General features: G+C 32.6%; 1 protein-coding gene and 1 long non-coding RNA gene across 14 annotated transcripts in view; one reads left to right on the top strand and one right to left on the bottom strand.

The window, feature by feature from the left end:
• LOC119835499 overlaps positions 1-2,902 on the bottom strand; it is a 54,165-nt gene extending 51,263 nt beyond the window's left edge. Inside the window, exon 1 of the long non-coding RNA XR_005288055.1 lies at positions 2,784-2,902. This is a non-coding gene — a long non-coding RNA (uncharacterized LOC119835499). The remainder of the gene's footprint in view (positions 1-2,783) is intronic.
• The window catches only part of LOC119835496 (coiled-coil domain-containing protein AGAP005037), a 139,714-nt gene that overhangs the window by 61,681 nt on the left and 54,339 nt on the right, over positions 1-23,694 (top strand). For 8 of the 13 annotated variants that reach the window (XR_005288054.1, XM_038360369.1, XM_038360366.1 and 5 more), the window contains exons 3-9: positions 8,133-8,165; positions 17,543-17,688; positions 17,766-17,867; positions 18,189-18,354; positions 18,425-18,644; positions 23,185-23,335; positions 23,509-23,580. Coding sequence is in view for 12 of the 13 variants with exons in the window: in XM_038360369.1 (XP_038216297.1) it covers positions 8,133-8,165; positions 17,543-17,688; positions 17,766-17,867; positions 18,189-18,354; positions 18,425-18,644; positions 23,185-23,335; positions 23,509-23,580 (890 nt within the window). In the remaining variant the exon portion in view is untranslated. Of the gene's footprint in view, positions 1-6,418; positions 6,767-8,132; positions 8,166-17,542; positions 17,689-17,765; positions 17,868-18,188; positions 18,355-18,424; positions 18,645-23,184; positions 23,336-23,508; positions 23,581-23,694 lie in introns of those variants that run through there. The other 5 variants (XM_038360372.1, XM_038360371.1, XM_038360362.1 and 2 more) reach the window with 5 other exon arrangements.

Genomic DNA, 23,694 nt, shown 5'->3' with positions numbered 1-23,694 from the left:
AATATCAAATAACGTCTTACATTTCAATGAAGCTATATACTACTATCTGCACCCAGCAAACGCTGTTCTGCCTTACTCTTATCATTTAGGGGTATGAAAAATAGATGTTGGCCGATTCTCATAGATACCGGATAATCACAAAAAATTTCATCAAAATCGGTCAAGCCGTTTCGGAGGAGTATGGCAACGAAAACTGCGACACGAGAGTTTTATATATATGATATTCCATTATCAATAAAAGATATAAAGAATTAAAGTGAAGTTCGTTACAACACTTATTACTCGGAACGGCTGATCGTATATTAATGATTTTCAGTCTGTCGGATCAGGATGATAAATGTAATATAACTATAATGTAAAATATAAAAGCTAGCTCTAAATGTAATGCACACTTGTCGTAACAAGCCTAATTCATGATAAATATAAAAAAAAAACAAATCAACATGACTTTAAGGTAATGTAGATAAACTTACTTCAATAACTCGAATATTTCTCTTACATATCCATCAAAGCGTATGAATATAGTATAATATAATACAGGAGAAACGATTTATTTCATATGAAGAAATTCAATAATAAATTTGTGAACCCTGTATTTAAGACATGACATGTAAAACATGCTTATAAAAAGATTTTGTTTTAAGTAAAAATAATCAGATAAAAACGTGCAAATAATAAATAATCGAACCAAATGCTTAAAAAATATATAATATAGTAAAGAATAGTATTTTAGAGTTATTTTGTGTTATGTTCTATGCCCTAAGTTCCTACAGTAGCTGCTCGAGTTTCATTTTATGTACATAATTCATTGTATCAGAAGTTGTTGTTTATTTGTGTGTGTGTGTCTCTTTGCGTCCTCGTTGCTTTCAATCAGAAGCCTCAATTTGACAGACTTTGTGCACATAACCCGCAATAGCCCTTTATGCTTTTTGACGGTCTATTTATTTTTATTTGTTATGTTAGAGTTTGCAACTGAGCTAGTCGTTAACTTAATGGTAAGCGATCACCACTGCCTTGCATTACTACTGCATTTGCAGTTGGGCCTTTACAAAAACATTCCACTTTTAATGTGACTGGGTAGGGTAAGGAAAAGAAAACGGGCCTCTGTCTTCTCCACTCATCGCTCGATTGCTGTACTATTTCACGCCTTCTGTAGGTACGTGGTACCTCTCCCAGTGCGAGATGACTCTTGTATCGAATCGTGCTCGAAGCCCATATGTAAATAAATTGTGTCAAAAGTTGTCATGTTTGTTTGTGGGTCCATTTATGTAGCTGAGGCTCTCTCAGAAGCTGCGATTTGGTTAAAGTTTAGTTATTAAATTAAAATCTGGTCTATTGAAATGTTTCTTTAGTTTGTTGAAAATAAAAGAAGCTGTGTAAGCTTCTTATCAACTAAGAATTACAAATAGACAACCTAAGAATCTCAAATGTTGATATTAGTCACGCTTCCAATGGCACTTGTGAAAAGAACTTAATGTCCGTGGCATTTCATATTTTCTATTCAATATTATTTGTTTTCGTTACATTTTATAAAGTTAAAGGAGAAATTTTAATATCCCGATATACTGTGAATTAACTTTACAGAATGTCAATTACATATTTGTGTTAATTATCTTTCACGACGCGGTTCAATATATATGAGTTGAAATTTTATTAAGTTCTTAAAATCTTCCATTACGTTCTGATTCGTTAACTGTTTTATTGGAAATATGCTTATTTTCATAATAGCGGTCCCACCCAACTTCGTTCCTGCTACATATATAGATAAAATCAAGCTTTATTTGTATATAGTTTACATTTTATTGATAATTTGCGAATGAAATAAAGCAGTTTTAGTATTTCGTTGGTGAAGCTTTACTAATTAAAGCCTCCGCCATTCAGTTAGTAAGATATCTTGTTTTTGATTTGATTTAGAAACTATAAACTGTCGCAATTAATATCCAAGTAGATTGAGTCCCATTTGTTAGAAACATATGCCGCCTTTGTTAAATTTATCGATTGTTTAGTTTTGTTAATAGCTTTTTCCAGATTTTTCCTTGTACTGTATCTGTTTATCAAATCAACTCTTTTCTCTAACTCTGATTTAGAAACCAGTCATAGTTTTAAATTGGTGTCATTGCTTGTGCTCTTTTTTATGAAAACTTGTCATAAATCAAACAATTATTATTATTATTTTGAATGAAAAAAAAATTCCTTAATATCTCTTATGCATCAAAATATATAAATAAACTTTTGGACATTTATTTGCTATTATGAGGCCAATGAGTAACCAATGAACAAAAATAGCTTTTCACTTCCGACAACAGGTGCTAAGTATAAATAATTACATGATTCTTAAGTATTTACATATATATTGCAAGTTACACTAGTAAATATAATGTGTAGCAATACATATTTGACAATTCTCGTATAATTCAAATAGCTTCTCTGCAAAATCGATATATTTGCAACTGCCAATACGGAAAGTTCATTGAATAAATAATAAATAGAGTATAATTATCACTATGTCTGCTATTATGCTACCATCTGGGCAAAAATTCAATCTTTTTGTTCATTGTGTATCATCTAATAGAAATAAAATATAGATAACAAGATGCGTTGTTTAAGGGACATTATCAAACTATAGTGTGCATTTCAGATTATAATATAAATCTGTAGGATAGCTGATCGTTTAACCATTCCTATTTTTTGATATTTTTCATTCGCGTCTCTAACTCATTACACACAAACATGCCATTACAAGTCGAACAACAAACAACATCGAGTATAAAGTCATACCATACCTTGTTCAAACAATATCCACTTATGTGATCAACGAATTTCACACTTTTCAGTCCACTTTAATTTTTCACAAACCTGAAATGTATAATATAGTTGTTAAAACACAGTCCAATCATCACGGTACTTCTAATTATGCATTAGATGAAGAAAAAGGGCTTTTTCATAACGATCATTGATGTTGTTTCAATAACAAATGGAGGGAAAATGCACTCAACACGAATCTGTTCCGTCACTAACTATAGGCATAGATTTTCGATTACACTGCGCAGTTTAAGGGCGCGCCTTTGACCTGATAAACATTAAACCCGAAAATAAACACTATTTCCGTATTCTTTAAATAGATATATTCAAACAGATCAAATAACCTATGCCTCATTAAAAAAATACATTCATTGATCAAGAATAATATTAACTATTAGGAATATATTTTTAACTGAGTTGGTAATTTATGAAATAAATAAATCCAAAACCATCACTTATTTGGAAACCATTTTGTTGCATATTTCTATTAAAATTCAATAATCAATACAAAATAAATTGAAAATGAAAATATAGTCTTTCATGAAAGCTGCGCAACACGTAGCACTCACTTTACCCATGCGAATATATATAATTCATCATTGAGACTATTGTTTGTTTTGGTATAAATATTTACCTTAACTAGCACCAGGCGACGCGGAAGTAAGATCGTACACGCGAACATAAGACTTATTCCTAGGGAGAACACTGAGGTCTATGACGTACATGTGAACAGTATTGATTGCATTTTTCCTAGGCCAGGATACCTAGGCGATCTGAATTTTTAGTCGCCTGTTGTAAATGACCCATAGACTCTCTATAAACGAAATACGATTTTGAATTAAACGCCCTCTAACGGATTGTTGAGGAAATATATGCTCAGCTATGAATTCGCGCGTAAAAAGTTTTACTTGCAATTTTATAGATAGAGATAGTAGGTGCAAATTAATGTGGAGTACAATTAAAAAGCATTTGATATAAAGATTCGAGTGTTATTTCCTTTTATAAATTATTAGTACAATACTACTATATCTTCGGAATAAATTCCAATCCTCCTCCAGATGTAATATTATTCCAGATTCGTACCTATTAAAAAATTATGTATTGTTTCGAGTATTTAAGTTGGTATCCACTATATTAATGGAAGTAATATCTATCGAAAAATTTATAGACTACAGATTTAGTTCGATGATGCTATTTTTCATATATTACATACAATAAGTTGGTTGAATTAATCAGAAAATAATCTTGATATTGCTATTCGACGCTAGATGGAACTAGTAGTTCAAAACAACAAATTTTATGTGTACGATTTCAGTACGATACATTTTTCATACTAAAATCTCTATCAAATCTATGAAGATATCTTAAAGAAGTTTGTTAGATAATACCGGAGAGCAAAAAACAAATATTTTCATAACTTTTTTTTTTAATAGTCATTTTAGCTTAATCATTTAACATTTTTTAAATATAAGGGTATGCTCTGCGCCGTACGATTAATAATTCTACCGTCCTTTAATTAAAAAGCGGTTTATAATATTATAAATGCGAAAGTTTTTAAGGATGTGTGTGTGTTTGTTGCTCTTTCACGCAAAGACTACTGAACCGATTGCAATGAAATTTGGTACGTAGATAGCGGACAACTGGAATAACACATAGGCAAATTTTTACCTCGATATTCCTACGGAATTCGGACTTACGCGGGTGAAACCGCGGGGCGCAACCACTCATTTCTATGAAAATTAATAATACTATTATATATAACAATAACTAATATAGATATGAACAGGTTATAGGCCGTTAAGTAACATAATTAATTGATATAAATTCACAACGTCATTTGGAGGCGTCTAAGCGTCTTCGTTTAATTTACTTCAAAGTACCTTAACCGGCAGATTTTTCATTATACCTTGTTCTCGATTAGAACTGCGTTATCGGATTATACTTGACTACAGAGACGCAAAAGGACAACAACAGCTTTATGCTAAGCTTTTATAAAATTATTTCACTGGAAATCCGTGCTTGTTTGCAGTTACTTACCTTTTATGATTTTTATGTAAAGCAACTTTAGTTAGGAGCATATTTTACAATACTTTATTTACTGAGGCTATAAAGGACATTTTTAACTGAACAGCAGTAAGTCGGCTCTGGCACAGTATCAATTTCGGGGGTAGGGTGTGGCTTACAAGCATAGCATCGTTTTATCATCGTTTAACATTTTCAAATGAATTATTAATAATAGATCTAATAGATGTAACTACCTCCAGCTATTTTTCCACAGGTTGAGTAGTTTCTGTATGTTTCTTTTCCATAGAAGACTCCATAGTCTTCTCATAATTTTGGTATGTTTAATAGAGAGTTTTTAATTCTTTATTATGTGCACCCCACACGTAAGAGAGCTTCAAGCCATATCAATTAATATTTTCTTTTGAAATCAAGGTGTTTAGTTATCAACAGCTCAAGCACTAGACTTCTTTAAACGATTTTTCTCTTTACCGCACACTGCATATATCCGCTGACTCTTTTAATACTTTCGCAGAAGAGGGTAAAAGAGTCACTTACTAAATGAAAAATACATGTTACTTACCAACACGATTGTGTGCCATTCATACTCTATAATACTATATATTAATAGATATATAACGAGGTCGTTATTCATCTTTATATTGCCATTAGAGTAGTTCCTTCGGGATAGTTCGTATAAGCAAAGCCTCAGGCAGATTCAAAGTTTTAGTATTAGTGAGATTGAGAATTAAATTATTTAGAACTAGCTTTCCGCCCGTGGAATTTACCCAGGTAGTCGCAGGAAGGATAGACCCCGGGGTTTCCTCGCATATTTCCGTTCCCGTGGGATTGCCTGGATCATTTTTTTTATATCCTATCTCCCTCCCCCAGTTCTAAGCACTGCACTAATTTTCAGCCAAATCGGTTTACCCGTTCTTGAGTTATAAATAGTGTAACTAACACAATTTCTTATATATATAGATTGTAGCATAAAAGCACCCAAAGGCAAACAGCTGTTAAGGAAGTTAAATAAATTTAAATTGAAGCGAATGACATAGCTAAAAAACAGCTAATCGCTTATCATGTCGATTTAGATAAGTATTATAATTCAAAGCTGTTAAAAAACTTTAATTTCGACTAAGTTACTTCACAAAAGCCGCTACGGTATCGTTAATGGATTTCTTTTGCAGTAGAAAGAAGAAAAGTCTAGTTTATACGCTGGGCCAAGCGAGAAAATTTTAATTTAAAAGTAATTTCAAACAGTATCTGGGTAAAAAGTAATATTTACGATAAATATAATAAATTGTCGATCAATATAACTTACAATCACTATCACTAGTGTCATAATTTTTAAGTAATAAGGATGTCTGCGTTTTTCCCCCGTTTTTACTCGAAATTTACTTATGGGGCTTTAGTGGAAGTACGGCAGAATTTATAAAATATATTCATTACAAAATATTTATATTTACAACCCATTGCACAACCATAAAATGAAAGCTTAATTTACTTATTGCACGGTGTCTAAACGGAAAATGAACAATGAGCAATAAAATTTAACCAAAAGCACGAATTAGTATCGGTAGTAATGTGTTAATATTTTTCAGTTTTTTCATTATACTCTACTGTAAATAAACACAACTGGAATTGAATCCACATATACATGTACATATCTAATATATAAAAACAAACCTATGAAAAGTGAACGAAATAGTTTAATGTTTTTAAATGTTTACAAAAGAATGTATAGTGGAATTGACAGCAGTGATGTATATTGTCTAAGTGATAGTAAAATGTAAGCGGAATATTGTGCTGTGAAAATATGTGTATTGTGAGAATGTGCGGTAGTTTGTGGGATTGTGTATGAAACACACGACAATGCTCAGTCGTTGGAAGAGCAAAGACAAGTCGGAGAAATCCGGCAAGTCTTCCAGCGGCAAGAAAAAACGAAAAGGGCGCGAAGCCGGTAAGTCTGTAGTTGCAGTTCTGTCTCTATTGTTTAGAGATAAGTAGTTAGAATTAAGGTCAAACTGGACACACTCATTGAGGGCCAAAAACGCTCAAATCACATGCAACAGTTACTCAACAAATTTCGTGTAATGCATAAGAAATTTTTATCACGTCGAATAAAAATTCAGAATGAAACCATAACGCATCGTGTCAATCATGTCAGTTATAGTATTGCCATTGTGTCAGAAAAATCACGATAGAAATGCAAGTCATCTAAACCAGCTGAAATTGGTCATTACTTATCCAAGCCTAGCAAACCTCCGTCAAATTGTTAATCAAAATTTCTACGCAACTTTTGCTGCCATCCTGACAAAAGTTTTCAATTCAATGGTCTGTTGAGATGTGAAACATTTCAGATAAACATCAATTGCAGAGCATTATAAAGCTAAGGAGAAGAAGACGAGTGTAGGGTATTATCGAAAACTTTGCCGTGTCCCTTTCATCTACTATATCAATAGCAAATAGCGTTGCAATAGTTAGTTCATTAATAGTTAGCAATTAGAACTTGAATGGAACTAAAGCTTTTCTAAGTAGCTACCACCTCCTACCCCCTACGTTAATATCTAATATTCAGTTGGTTCGGTTCACATGCTTTGAATGTAAAAGCCAAATTTCATAGTCCTGTCATGTATGGTGGAAAATATGGTTATTAAATCATATAAATATTATATATATATTGATCTTTATTATAATGATTTTGAAATGCAAATTTTTATCCCAATACAAGATACCACGATGGTTTTTAATAGAATGCGTCCATCCATATTATTATAGACACTAAACAATTCATTCTAATTCATGTCAATTAGGTTGAATAAACTAGTTGCTAGAAAACTCTTCTTAATTTACATTTTAGTTATAAATCTTATTTTTACATACGAGCAAGCAAGACTAATTGGAGCTAACTTTTGTCTTTGTGAGGATGGTCATTGCATATTTTTGTGTAAAAGCGTCGCATTTTTATTCAAAAGAATTTTGCAATCAAATTGTATGTAGAATAATTGAGTTGAGTTTTGTAGTAAAGGATATTTATATACAGTTGACCTTTTCAAATAGGCGCTAGATTAATCTCAAAACTAATAATTTAAATATTACGAGTAGTTTTTTTATTACATGTCGTATTATATCTATGTACCTATTGAGAAGTGAGAACGACTTTTATGAGATAAAACTAAAACCAAACTAAGTAACATATAAGTTAAGTAAATATGTATATGATAATTTAAAATGCTGAAATGTAGAGTACTAAGTAAAATTTATGTTCCTTATCACATAATAACTGAAATAATTCTGGGTAATTAACTTTGTACCCTTTGTTTCAGAAGAAGACTGGCAAGGAGATGGAAGAATTGACGGTGAGTTGTGACTATACGATAAAACTGTTTGAAATAACAATATATATGAGATATGTATACATTAATTTCAAGCAATCACGGCTGCAAGATTGGAATAATGCTAGAGTATAATAGCGATAGATTTTTGTGTATTGCTCCAGTTCGTTCTTTCATTAAGTATGAATACGATACAATCTTTTTTGTAGCAAAAACCTAAGGCGGTTAGTCTTCAAATTGTCAGAACTAAATTTGATGTTTATGAGACCACAAGAAAAGCACCAGCTTTCAAATGAAAAAATCGTAAAAATCAGTACGTTCAGTCGAAAGTTCTGCAATAACAAACAGAAAAAATAAAGTCGAATTTAAAACTCATCTTCCATAAGTTACTTGAAACATTACTTATTTATTTTAATTTTGGGTTAGGGTTATGATAATTTAAATATATTCGATCATATAAATGATTCGTGAAAAGTATAAAATGTGATAAATGGTATATTATCGTGTTCAAATATGGGTAATGGACAGAAGTTAATTACATGAATTAATTTTGAATTACAGAAATATATTTCGCAGGAGTCATTATTCATTATTATAAAGTAATAAAGGGATATTGTTATAACAATAATTTATCAACATATAGAAAAAGTTGAATTTAAATCCTACAAGTATGTAAATTAACTATCCCCTCCCATCATCCCACCCAGCTATGAACCAGTTTCATCCGAAATTTTAACCATGACAAAAAAATTTTTCAACAAATAAACAAATTGATAAAATCGTAGAAATATAACTATATAACGCGTGCGTTTCTATTGAATTCGTGTCCAGTTTACTAACTAGCTATAAAACTATCGGAAAAGCCTATTGAAAATGAAATATTTTGAACCATTCCCGGGAAAATCTATTGCACGTGTATTAATTGTGTTCGAAATCCCAGGGTCAAATAGAATTAGACCCCATTATATTCATTTCGATATGCAACACAATTCACAGATCGACAATTGGGAATTGTGCGTTTAATTTTGATACTGACGTTAATATCAATGCGGTCGAGATATTATACACAGGCTCTCGGAGACACTGTGTAACACGTGTATGTGTGTGTGTGTGTGCGTGAGTGTGTACAATACACAAAGCGTGATGGACGTTACGGTGCAGTAGGTAATAGATATATGAATAATGAGCGCCAATTAATTAGGTATAACCGTCTGAGTGGTTCACATAACAAGATTAGGTCCTTTACAGCACGATAAGCTTCGTATGTCTAGGTTCAGCAATCAATCATAATCCATAATGAATTATAGTAATGCTGCTGGCACTGGCTTCGCCCGGCTTTTGTTAATTTTTCAAAATTTAAAAGTTATTATTCTTTTCAAAAAGTAAAAATAATTGATACATCTAAAAACGCGGTCACAATACCTTATATATTTTTTGACATTAAGTGAAACGTACTAAAATGTACGTAACAAAACAAATTCACCTACGTTTCCTGTTTTACAGTTCGGGAATAGCTCAGTAGAACTGAAACCATCTATTTTGTATTCAATGGATTGTATTTCGGTATCGACAGGTTACCTGTTGCACTGACAGCTGATTTCCACAAATCCGCTCGAACGTGCTACACGACGTGATTCTGACAGGATTCTGTTACAACAAAATTTAAATGCGGCAAAAATTGAATTGGAAGGTTCCACGTGCGAGGTGTTTTTGCTTTATTTGAATGCATTTAAATATTCAGCGGTGACCAGTGCTTGTGTGAAACCGTTTGTTTTATGAAATCTTTTGTGTGAGGATTAATGTTTGGTGCACTTGTTTTAGACTCATAAAGGAATTTTCGTGAATTGAATAAAACTACAGTACTATTGAAAAACAGACATAAAATATCGTTATTTATTCATGTTTTTTTTATTATTCCTACTTGTTGTTTGTTCTGCGATTTACTAAGTAGATAAGGTGACCCTTCCTACTTCTATTACCTTGATTTTTTCTCATTTTAGGATAAAACTTAACCATTTTCTTTGGGAATTTTAAGTATTTCTCATACTTAAATTTGTATTGTATTGTTGTATTTAAAGAATATTTGAATATCACAATACCTAAGCATGTTAAATAACGTCTACTTAAAAGTTATTTGAATATATTTTGAAAGTTATTTCTTTTTAACGTCTAAAACGACTTGTATGGATTTTGTAAAAGGTCCTGTTTAATATAAATTTCATATCAATCTAGTAACAAAAGTAATATCTGCCATATTGCATTTTGAAATTATCTAAATTTCATAGGTATTAAAATAACAGGAGTTATATCCATCAACCTAACATATTACCAATTCATGCATGTAAGCTACCTAGCACGCATGGATCTGTCAAGCAAGTTGCATCGCAAACAATTGAATTTACTGTCATGTAATAGGCAGGGAGGGCCGTGGGCTGCAAAATCGGCACGTGTGAACAAGAGATCGCAAGCTCCGGGCATGCCTACTCGACTACCTACCAAAATCCACTTTCTACTTCTTTTGGTAATTTTGCCCATAATTTGCGAACACTTTTTTTATGTCATAGCGGGCAGCTGAGCTGGTGGTTCGCCTGATGGTAAGCGATCACCACCGCCCATAAACATTCGCAAAGGTAGTACCTCCGTGAATGCGCTGCCCGCTTTTATGGGGTAAGGGAAAGGAAAGGATTAACGACTGGAAACAAGTAATGGACTAGGACGGGTGAGGAAAAGGAAACGGGCCTCCGGCTCCCCCACTCACCGTACGAAACACAGTGGTATGCCACTATTTCACGCCGGTTTTCTGTGGGGGTGTGATACTTCCCCTACACTGTGTTGTTAGTTGGAATACAATACTAATTAATTCACTTCGATTTTCCATGGCAATCTCAACGTGAAAGGAGAGTCGATTAGGATGCTAGTGTGCCAGTTACAGTCATGTGTAAACTGACTAGCTGATTTAACGCTGTGGTCACCTACGATATAGCATCTGTGAAATTAGTGATATTCTGTGATAACTGTAATTGAAAATGCTTAATGATCAAAAGGGGTCTAATTACGCCGATTATTATACCTGTCGCCAATATTCAACTACCAAGTGCAGAACTATGCAAATGACTGCGTGTTGCATTGTCTGTAACATTAAACGTTACCTGGAATTGTAAGACGCGCGCCCTAACTTTTTGACACTTCATAATGTATCTGAGAAGGTGAGCTAGAATCTAATAGTTCTAGCTCACCAGACATGTGAAATTATGTCCAACTATGCTGATCAGTCAGTCCTATTTACATATGCATTGCAATATTTGATTAAGGCAGATGTAACCAGTTTAGTAATTGGTATTACATTTTGAATTGTGCATCCAGACGATAAACCATTAAGGTATCATGCACTCATAACGTCTATCATAAGAAAAACAATGCACACAAAACAATGGAAATTGGTGCACAAAAATCTATTGAATATGTATAAATAAGCTAAGTATTTGGTAGCAAACAAAATCGTGCATCATTATCAATATCATCATCATCATCATCATCAGCCCATACATGTTTCCAGTGCTGGGACACAGGCCTCATACGATTCAGGCCATAATCCACCACGCTGGCCAAGTGCGGGAAGGCAGATGTCACATGTCGTCGAACTTTTGATTCTTGAACATGCCGGTTTCCTCACGATGTTTTCCTTCACCGTTTTAAGTTTAATATCATACATAACACATAAAAAAGAAATGTTAAAAATGTTTGAGAAAATTAATTATGAAAATAAGTGTTCATCATCATTTATTCAAAGAAAGCAACATGCGTAATTTAAAATTATATCAACATATATACCATGTCCGATTTTGCTAATCAACTTTGCCTAAGCCCTAAAATTAGCATTCACTATATCCACATCATTTATCTCATTCATGCACCAAACAACATTCTTCATAAAGTTCATTGAAACCGATACCGAATATTCATAAAATAAAAACATGAGGGAAATATCATCTTTGAAATACCTACTCTGTATAAAATTGTTTCTATCAAATTAAGCTTCTACTAACTCTAAATCCTCCCCCTCCCGCCCCCGTCCTAAACATTATCGAAATTAAGTTGGGTCGTCTAAGAAACGCACGCTAGGATCTGTAAAATCTAACATTTCAATAGTCTATTAAGATAGAACAATGTGTGTAACTCGGGCATCAGCAGAAGAGGTTAAAAATGCTAATTTCATAATTTATAAGGTTTTCATAATACAGTAAATTTTGTCTTTTGTTAAAACTTAGTTAACATACTAAAAAAAACACTAAAATTAAAGTGTAGACAAGTAATTATGTGTAACTAAGTACATACATTATCACTCTGATCTTGAAAGAGCAGAATTATATATGCATTTAAGTCTCAATCTACGAAAGTTTAAATAAAATAAAACATATTTATTGACAAAATTTAATACTTATACGACCCGAGAAATGATTTTCTATTTCTGGAATTATCAAAACAACCTGAAATTAGTAGAACAAGCTAACTTGCAACTGAACATTTATCATCATTATGTGTTTCATTGAAACCTGCTGAAACAATAACTGAAATTAGCAGAGTCATAAGCTGATGTAAACCGAAATACGTCGCTTTATAAACACCTAAACTTATAAAGAGTCTTGCATAACACGGATCACGATCAATGTTGCAGAGAACACAAAATAACAAACTTGTATTGATTGTACTTCGTTATTTTGATAAGGAGAAAATATACATGCAATCTTTCCGAACTAATTGGGTGATAAGTGAGGTGTTTATTGTAACAAATAACTAAAACGCCTTTAAATTGTCAGAACTAAAACAAAATTTAATACATAAGAGGCACCAGGCAAGGAATCTTATGATACGGTTCACGCAGTAAAAAGTTATGAGTAAACAAACAAAAATAAATACAGTCGAATTGACAGGCTCTCTTTTTTGAAGTCGATTGAAAATATCTTATTTGATACCACACAGCCGGCTTAAACAGTCATTAATATAATGGAAAACACATAATATGAAGATTCATAATAATACTAAGGTAAGAGAGAATTTAATTTCGCAACAGGTGTAGGCAATTTTTTAACGTCTCCGGTTGAATGAACTGAGCTAAAAATTGAATAAACATTATTTGTGTATTACACACTCTTACATTTCGGACCTAAATATTGCCAGATGTTTGATAAAAATGAAAACTGTCATACGGCAAGCACTCGGTTACGTATAAAGCTGATTTCAAACAAACTGTTGCTCGTTTTAGTTGTAATGTAGGTCGTTCAACTTCGTACGTTCAAGCACTTGTTGCGCCTGATGTTATTTACGCTCCGGTTAAAAGCACAATAACCATTGCGAGATTCGTACATCAATTATTATTATATAATAATATAGGACTATGCTCTATCTATCTTGGGCTTTTTTTATTTATTTAAACTAAAGAATAAATAGTTTGCTCTGTAATGTTCGCAACTTTTTCATTTATATCAATTTTTGTCGCTTGTGGAGGGGGGGAAAGGTTCTGCGTATTTATTGAACTCGACGATGATAAAATGATTGAGCCTCTTGAAATAACATTTCTAAAGCAAATTAATCTTTTTAGTTATAAATTTTTGAACTTTTTCATATTCAGGGTTATTTAATATTTTATATGTTATTTAATACAAGATTTATTCGTAGGCTTTACATCTATTGAAACGTGTTATTTATGTTTTATAACATTCATTAAGTTTTGAATTTTAATATCAAAAAGTTCTGCACTAACCTCTGTCCAATGGGTTGGACTACAGTAATACATTAACAGATTAACGGGAATAATTGAATACCATCATTAATCAAGTAAAAATTTATTGAATGTCAATGGTTTTTAAATAAAGATGTAATTAAATATATAACAAGCACCATTTTCACTTTTAAAACGTGATTTAACCTGTAATACATCTACCTATATAAGCTTATAATATCACGAGCGCGCACTAATGTTCCCCCGCAAGCCCTTATCGCATCCTCTTGATATTTGAAAAAACAAGTATCCTATAAATTCAATCAACGATTTTCCATCTGAAGACTACTAGGAAGTTTGGTAAACCTATGATATATTTCTACATAAAAATACAACACACAATATTATTCAACAATAATACCGTTTTTTAATAGTTTATAATTCGTTATTTAATAGAATTACCTTTCATTATTATTCAAATTATAGTTTTTAACGCCATGACATTGTTTTCACGACTTTTTATACTATACAAGTGTCTATTATTTCATAATTTGTTCATATTTTCATTATATCTATCGAAATAGTGCATACACAAGAATGGAAACAGTCGATATTGTAAATTAAACTAATAGATATACAAAATTCAATCTCAATTCAATCGCAGCCCAATCCGTTTGATAAATTTCTTATTTATAAAGTAGTTTTGTAAGAGAATTCTTCCCGCGTCGTATTTGAATAAGTTTGTAATGTAGTTCTAGGTCAACTCAACATATCTACGTCGCTACCTGTTGCTGTTGCTGGTGTACATGTGTGCGTGATTTGAGTTCAACTGCGCATGTGCGACCTGGTTCAACCAATAATATAGCAAATTTCAATGTCAATGTTACCAATGCTTGTAACCAAAACAAACACTTAATGATCTCGTTTGGTCAAATTGCAATCAATATTATTGTTTTTGCACTGCAATATGTTTAAAAAAATCCTTTATGAATTGTCATATAAAAATCCTTTGAAAAAAGCGCATTTCGATGCAGTTCCGTCACGTGTTTGAATTTATTTTTGCTAAAGGGATGTCCGTGTAAATAGACGCACACAAGCGTAGCTCTTCAAGGTTGGACATTCGGAGGCATTGCCGGTCTGACAATTAAAAGTGCAATATTTGCAGTCCGGCAGTCAAGCAATCAACTGTCATCACATAGGCACTCTTCCAGTGAGGCTACGACTTACAGAGAGTATACTTGTAAACGGGTTGAGAAATAGATTGCAATCATGTCGAAGTTTATTCGTTATATCACTTCGAAATTTCAAGTAAGATTCGGTCCTAATAAAATTCAAATAAGTGAAACTGCTTTAAATAATAAAAATATAAATTTTTTCGGGAATGCAGAAAACTTTTTGCATACATGTTGCGAACAACGAGATGCAAGACAATTTTGAGAACGAGCAAAGAGAGCAAGAGGAAGACTTGATCTCAGCTGCGGATATGCGTACGGTACAAAATTCGCCAGTCAGTGAATTTCACGCGGCAGGCATTACGATTAAAATTGAGGATGTTGATTGTAAGTAGGAACTACAAAAAGTGATAAAATTATTTTTTTACAATAGTATCATGAATATATAATAAACAATTCGCAATTTAGTAAGAGCTCCTTTTAATATTTAAATGTTAATTGTTTTCGATTTGTTTAATATTAAAATAAATACAAAAAGTGAATCTAAATAAATTTAATGTGTTCACAGTTAAATCATTGCATTGAATACGTATTTTATTTATCATATTTTAACATATTGCAATGGAAATACGTTCATTTATAGCTATTTTGTGAGTGTTTGCAGTGCGAATTACTTATTTTGAATAGTAAATTGAATAGTGTTGAATGTTTTTTTTAATAATTTGTATTTTTAATAACTCAATAACGACTCAACTGATTTTACAAATTTTGTTTAGGATATTTATTAATAACAGTTATATTTAAAAGTGTGATATAAATAAGAATCAGCGATGCGGAAACAAATAAATTATTATATATTAACGGTGTGCCACATTTAGTTGTTATTTGTAATAAATATCTACACTGCGAATAATTTCTTGTTTGTTATCGGTACAAATTCATTATTTTCTATTTTGTACTTGTAGCATAATCTAAAAGCACCGAAGTACAGATTTTTTTTTATTCAGTCAAACAAAGCAAAAAAGTCAATTTTTCGGGGCGTCATTTGTAAAATTGTTATAAAACGAAATACGTGCAAAGAAAATACTGCATTTTGTATAAAAGTTATTATTTAGCATTTCGATTGCGTTGTAGTGTGTACTGTACATATTTCTCTATATATTATAATTATAATTCTTGCCCGCGAGTGTAAGCGGCTGAAGGACCGCCACCGGCGGAAGCTTGCTGGGCCCGCGCGGCTTCGGAGCTGGCCGGAGCGGCTCCCAAAAATGATCAGCATATACATTTTTTTTTTTGACTAATTGGTGGTCACTATTTAATTTTTTACTATTTAAATCCGAAACCTTTAAATTGTTTTTTACCCAAAAAATTGTTTTTTACCTTTGGGTATTTTTTTTATCTTTGGGTAAAAAGACAATTTTTACCCAAAAATAAAAATACAGGATTCTTAAATCGAGGGTTGCGTTGCTCTTAGGACGCAATTTTGTTTAACGGATGGTTTACAAAAGGAACAACTCCAACTCCAATTGTGGTAACGCTACCCTTGTTCCGCGGCCGCCATCTTGAAAAAAGGGTTTCATGCGTTATCTTCTAAACTAGCAGTCCTAGACAATTTTACGAGATATTATTTGACGTATATTGAATTGTCCATAACTTCGTTCCTATTACTTATTACCGTAAAATAAAAAAAAATGATGAAGTTATAAAAAAGAGTAACTTCAAATCTTTGCACAAGTACTCCTTAGTACTTCATAAAATATTATGACAATAGACTAATCTTATACAGGTATTTTAACAACTATAAATAATTTTCGACTTATTGATGGTTAATATTTTCCTCTTTCATCCATCTATGCGTGGCTATTAACATTTGAAACATTGTGTCTCTATACCCACAATAATATTGCAAATGAAATAAAAAAAACCTTATTACATATATTTTGCGTTTACCTGTAAGGTGAACATTTAATGAACCTATCTATATAAGGATTAATCTTCTTTTTAAAAATTTAAAAAGACGCAATTGAAAAAATCCTTATATATCTCTTTGACGGTGTTCGAATCGAAGCAATATAATATGTGCTTCAGATGAAATTGTTTACTAGGTCTATCTGAGGATTGTTTTGAAAGAAACTCAAACGGTAAGTTCAAATTTGCTACGACTGTTTCTATAAATCCATAGAATACTAGCTGCGCCCCGCGGTTTCACCCGCGTAAGTCCGTATCCCGTAGGAATATCGGGATAAAAAATAGATGTTAGCCGATTCTCAGACCTACCCAATATGCTTACCAAATTTCAGAGGAATCGGTCAAGCCGTTTCGGAGGAGTATGGCAACGAAAACTGTGACACGAGAATTTTATATATTAGAAGATATATATGTTTCTTTAAATATTGTTAATGATTACTCGTCTTAGCAGCCGTGATATTTGCTTGAATATCTCAATGTTTGTTTGAATGTTTAACTTCGTGCTCCCGGAAGAATTTTCGTCAAATAAAATTTCTTTCTAGGAGGCTTATCGGATGGGGAGGCGACCCGAGTGCCTTTTCGTTCCCGATCCTCTCGGCGCGACGATCCACGTCGACACACTTTGGCTGGAAACAATCTCTACCTGCACCCTCACCATGCAGCGGACCTCAATAATCTCGATCTAGAAGTAAGTGCTTTCTATAAGAAAACATAATTTTTATTTTGTTTATTAGTAATGAATTTTATTGTATGTGTACACTATAGCAGTATCGACCTGCGCAGGCGGCTAATGTTCCCGTATACGCGACGGTCATAAAAGATTATGACATGAGACGAAATCGGTCTTTAGACCCTCGCTTCAGAAAGGTAAAAGGTGTTGCCTTTAGGGTGTGCGGTTGGCAGAGCTTAGCATGACTCACTTAACTCACTCGTTAGATACTTAAAGTATAAAAGTAATATTTTGAGGATCAAGAACTTTATTTTGTTATGATTAACAATATTAACAATACTTTGTTCTTATTTTATTACAACACAGCTGGTTTCTTCGCTTGGTTTTAACACATCGCTTTTCTAACGTTTCGGGTGAAGTTGTGTCGTATCGGTACTCTTTTATACAACAGTTGCTTTAATTATAAGATCGGTGAAAATTAGGTGAGAATAAGTATTAACGCGCGTAATATCTTGTAGCCTCCATTGCCCCGCGGCTATTTACCGCAAACGTTCTTCTACGATGATGATCCTGGGGTTATGTCCGAGGTGGAAACCTCATCCACTGGATTCCGAAGAGGAGGAAAGCAACGTTCCTCCCTGCCGGTTGTGCGTACGCCGAGCAAAACGCTTGAAAGACCGTTAGGTGAGTAAAAAAACCGAGTGACACGAACATTGGTACTTAATGTTTTCTTTCGGCCAATGTTAATATAAAGATACGGTGTTCTTGTCCGCAGGCCTCGTCTTTCTGCAATACCGAAATGAGACCAAACGCGCTCTACTGCCCAACGAGATTACATCCCTTGATACTGTAAAAGCGCTCTTTGTCCGTAGCTTTCCCAAGCAACTTACTATGGACTACTTGGATAGTCCACTAGTTAAGGTTTACATTCATGACAGTTCAAAGGATATGTTCTATGAACTCGAGGACGTGCGGTAAGTTATAGTTGGTAACGGTAAATGAAAGCCTATCGAGGTTTTGTTTTAATTCAATAATATTTAAAAAAAACGGCAAACAAACAAAAGTTAGAGAAGGACGTGAGGCTAAATTATCTTCATTAAAGTTATCATGCAACTTTGAACCTTAATCGCACCGGAATATGCTATTGGGCTTCAAATAGAAGTCATAAAACAATTGAATGGCGCAAAACTTTAGAACCATTTTGCAGACTGTCATAAAAATCAGTTTTGTTAAGTTTTTATTTTGATGGAAGTGGAACTGAGGGGCGTTACCGGCCTTGCGCGTTAGTTGGATCGTGCCCGGTACGTCATAAATTCAGTACAGGTCGTGCTACAGCCCTATCTATACGAATAAGGGAAACGCGGGTAGTGTCCATTCAGGCAAGTTTTGACGTTTTTATTCAATATTTCATATGATTTATGTAAAAGCAAACATTAGAAATATTTTGTCAGGTTAAAAATTTAAATTGGAGAAAAATTTATGTATTTTTGTTTTGTTGGTTGTAAGGGGTACTGAAAAATGTTTGCATTACTTATTTTGATCCGCTTACAAAACTAGATTTATTTATCTAAATATTGAATTTTGACGTCAGAACCTGCTTAAAAACTTAAAAATGCGGAAAGGCATCATCCACGAACATGACGAGCGCTGTCCGTAAGTATCACAATATTTTTATGTATTATGTCATTTTATCATTTTCCATACTCAAAGTGTTTTCTGTATCTTTAAAGATTGAAAACGTAGTAAAATTTGTCTTAACGGTATCTTTAAAGATGACAGAGATCATACTATATCATACACTAGATATTGTCCGTGTTGTCATCCGCAGTACCAGATGAAAAAGCCACCAATTCTATTTCCAAGGTACAGTTCGAAAACTTTATCAAAATCGGTCCAGCAGTAGCCTTGTAGCTCGTTCTCGAATCAGGAGCGTCAACATATAAACAAAGCTTCCATCAACATCAACTGTTGCTCAATATATTATGTTTACCATGTATGCGACGATTGAGTATTTTATAAATATCAATATACTCATATGTAATCAATATGTGCACATAAATACATACATATAAAATATACGCACACACATACACATACATACATATAGCCGAGCTTAAAGCACACACGAATGTAAGATAATGCTGTCCTACTAGACGGTTCGATCGCTAAAAATACAACAATCCCTATTATACGAAGAAATAAGCTTGAAATCCTTGAAAAATCGTATAAAAAGGATGTAATAAATGCGTTACAAAATCGAAGGCTTATACGAACATCTTCTATAATTCTGACCTAGTTTACGATATAAATGCAACAAGAGCATTTGTAAATAAGATACTTTTGCTTAACAATACTGAGCGAATATTCAGATCACAAAAACGTAGCTCTATTTTCGTACACTACAATATTATCTTTTTTAATTTAATTTTACATTGCGACATCCATATTTCATTTACGGAAAGTCACCAGAATATTCTATTGGAGACTATTCATAGAGCAAAAATCACTACGTGCATCCCATGCGTCGCCTATACAATTTCTATACAAAATAATTGGATTATAAGAGAACGAAAAATTTTCCAATCTTCCACACCCACGTAAAGTTATTATTATCTATTAAAAATGGCTGAACTTTCTAAATACGTGAACTGTCTGTTTCGATGAATCTCCATGCGTATTAAATACTATATACGTAAATACATTACATTTTACTGATTAGTGATTACAATGATAAATATATTTTGTTACGTCCAATAAATTCATTTCTCATTACCCCAATGTAAAATCAAACAAAATCAATAATGTATAGAACTATGGTAATCGTACACTCTGGGTTTTCTTCTGTAAGCTTATAATAAAAGCATTTGTATGACGTAGGGGGTCTATCAACGTGGGCGAAAACAATCTTATGTTACCGGCATAATACCCGCATTGAAGAGCTTTAAAGCTCGTAATTTGAAGGCGGTGGGATGATAAACATTACAGCATACTCTTATATACCGATAATATTGAAAATTATTCATGTCTTACAAGCATTGATAGTTGAACTTCTATATAATTGTCACCTACAAATGACATCTTAATTACAAGGCTCTGTTATTTGGTTGTTTCTAAATTCGTAATAAGTTTGAATTGAATTTTCCATGTATAATAATAATAAAATTTTATTTTCACCAAAAAGGATACATACATACATATAAGTAGCTTAAAAATAGATGTAATGATGTATAAACATAAATAATGTCTTAGAAAATAATTTTGAATATCGATATAATCCCCGCCCGCCCTACATTTTCGTTGTTGTTAATTCAGCAGTATTTTTCACAAAAATGTCTATATATTTGCCAGTCACAAATACCTTCCAACGTAGTTTATAAATAAGTCTTCACATCAATTTCTATTGAACATATAATTATTTGTCAAATGTCAGATTAAGCCGCAGGCTGTCACACGATCTAATGAACACATAACAATGGTCCCTGTGTATCCATTTACCGATTGTCACATGCATAACTTTGATCATAGTGCAATGGGCATAATTCCCGAAAACCTTCGATTCAATTCGATTCGCAGTATTTGTTCGTGCTTGCGAAATACATAATTGAATAGAAAGATAATGAAATCTACGTGAATTTTTCAATATTTTTCACATTTTACGTATAAAATTTTTGAAATACACCTATGAATTATGTTTAATCGGAATACTAATTAAGCTCAGAATAAACGTACGGAGTATTGAGTGAATTATATAAAATCGAATTCACTTTTTTATTACATATTTACAAACATATTTTAATGATTTGATCAATTGATCCACTTGGATGGATATCAGATTTCGTCTGAAATTTTTTTATTTCAACGGCGTACTGATTTTTTTTTTTAATATCGATCAGACCTTGTTAATAACTGAATTCCATCTATATATTAATAACTGTATTCCATCTATGTTATTCTGGCTCAAATAAAATCAGGAGTTTTAAGTTTTCGCATATTGAAAATTACGTGCCAAATAAATTAAGAATAGTACGGAAAATTTTATTTTCTTCTCTCTTTTTAAATTACCTAGTGAACCAAAGATATTTATACTAGTCTATCTGCATATTTCCTAATCTATGTAAATCCTGACACTAAATTCGGTTTTGATTTGGTTTAAGCCATCTGCAAGCCTTAAAACTAACATAAGGTGTGTTTATGGATTTTTATTTACATAGTGATATTTTAAGTCTCATAGCAGAATTTTTAAAGATACCCTTATTTAATGCACCAAATCTAACGTTTTAAAGTAAATGACAAGAAATCCGAACAAATTAGCACCGAAACAATTACGGAAGTCGGCAATCCATGTACGTACAAAAAACACACCTAAAAATCACCTTTTAAAATAAAATATCGATAACTGAAAAAATAAGGTGCTCTCAGTAAAAAAACAAAAACACGCACACCATCTTTTGTCATAATAATCAACAAGTTTAATGGATTGATTATTGAAGTAAAATATCTAGTCTAATATGGTCATATGATCTGGAAGTAGGTACACGCAACGACACAAACGACACATGCAAAAACACAAAAAAGAAAATGCTAGAACAGCAATTGTTTTTTCGACTCCAAAGTTAACATACGTGGACAATTTTAAAGCGGGAAATCTGATATTTACCAGTTTACATATATTTGAAAGTATAAAAGATAAACAAAAACGAACTAAGACAGTATTTCTAAACATAAATTGTAAACAACAGCCATCAAGTCTGAATAAATCGATCAATGGATTCGATCGATACGAATATTGATAGTTTCAGTAAATATCTTGTTTTATATAAAAATTCAATGAAGCTTTCTTGTGAAGTATTAAATTTTTATAAATCTGCACTTCGCTAGACTTTGACACAAGCTCGTCTATACGTAAGATGTTCATTTTTTAATCGATTCCATAAAACGGGACCAAAATGTAATACAAAATTATTTTTAATAAATTTCATACTTCTACAATTATTGTATAGAATTTAAAAGACCCGATATAAAACGTTTGTATTGTTAACAAGACCATTCATGACAAAATGTTCCAAAATATTGACCTCTTTTTGTTTAGTAGTGTGTTAGGTACACACACTGGCGAAGTTACACAAAATCTAATCAAAGTTCCCAATACACTCTTGAAATTTGAAAAAAGTTTAGGTAATGTCCAGATTACACAAAGTCTGGGAGAATTTCCCCATACCAAGAGCACGTTTGGCTCAATATGTACACCTGTACTTGGTGTGTTAACGTTTCTAGTATCGAGTCCCACATAATCCTTATTGAAATGAGACACTTGCATGGATGCAAATATCAGGAAATCGCTAAATTTTACTGAATTAAATGATCCGGTATCCCCCGTATGTACGGCTTCTTTTGGTTCATATCTAACCTTTTATTTAAGACGTCTTGATTGAACTTATCATAAACTGCCACCTTTTTGATTTTCTTCAAGACCAAAACCATAACACGGAATTAACTTATTACTCTATTGTTCAGGGCTCATCTACGTGACATACGTGACCGATCAGTGCTCCGTCTTTTTGAGTCCAAGGATCTAAACGGTGGAGTATTCCCTGGGGCCCTTGGTGTGGGATCGGTAAGGCTGCCGGCTCTTGCCGCAACCAGTTCTTCCGCTGCCAACTTAGAGGTAAGTTTTAGTATAAAGAGTTAAATAATAAAATTATACTATATCTTTAAGGATGCGCCAACTTTAATTTAAACAAATAAAATACGATCCGGGAAACCAAATTACTATATTTACCTGTAATTAAATTGAATGTTCAGACACGGCCAACAATTCACTAAAGTTAATTGTTTTAGGAGCAAAGTACTTACTTTAGTGAGCCAGAGATTGATTCAGATCATCTATCGCAACATGTTCACAAGAGCAAGGTAGGCAGAAAAGGGGTGAAAACTAGGCGTTATATCATTTTATTAAATTCTCATAATTTTATGCACAGTCATTTTCAGTGCAAATAATTTGAATTTGCATTAAGAATACTAACT

Source organism: Zerene cesonia, chromosome Z (genome assembly GCF_012273895.1).
Source record: "Zerene cesonia ecotype Mississippi chromosome Z, Zerene_cesonia_1.1, whole genome shotgun sequence".
In the NCBI taxonomy this organism is placed as follows: Eukaryota; Metazoa; Arthropoda; class Insecta; order Lepidoptera; family Pieridae; genus Zerene; species Zerene cesonia.
The sequence above is the reverse complement of the archived record's forward strand: the minus strand, read 5'-3'. Positions and strand labels throughout refer to the sequence as shown.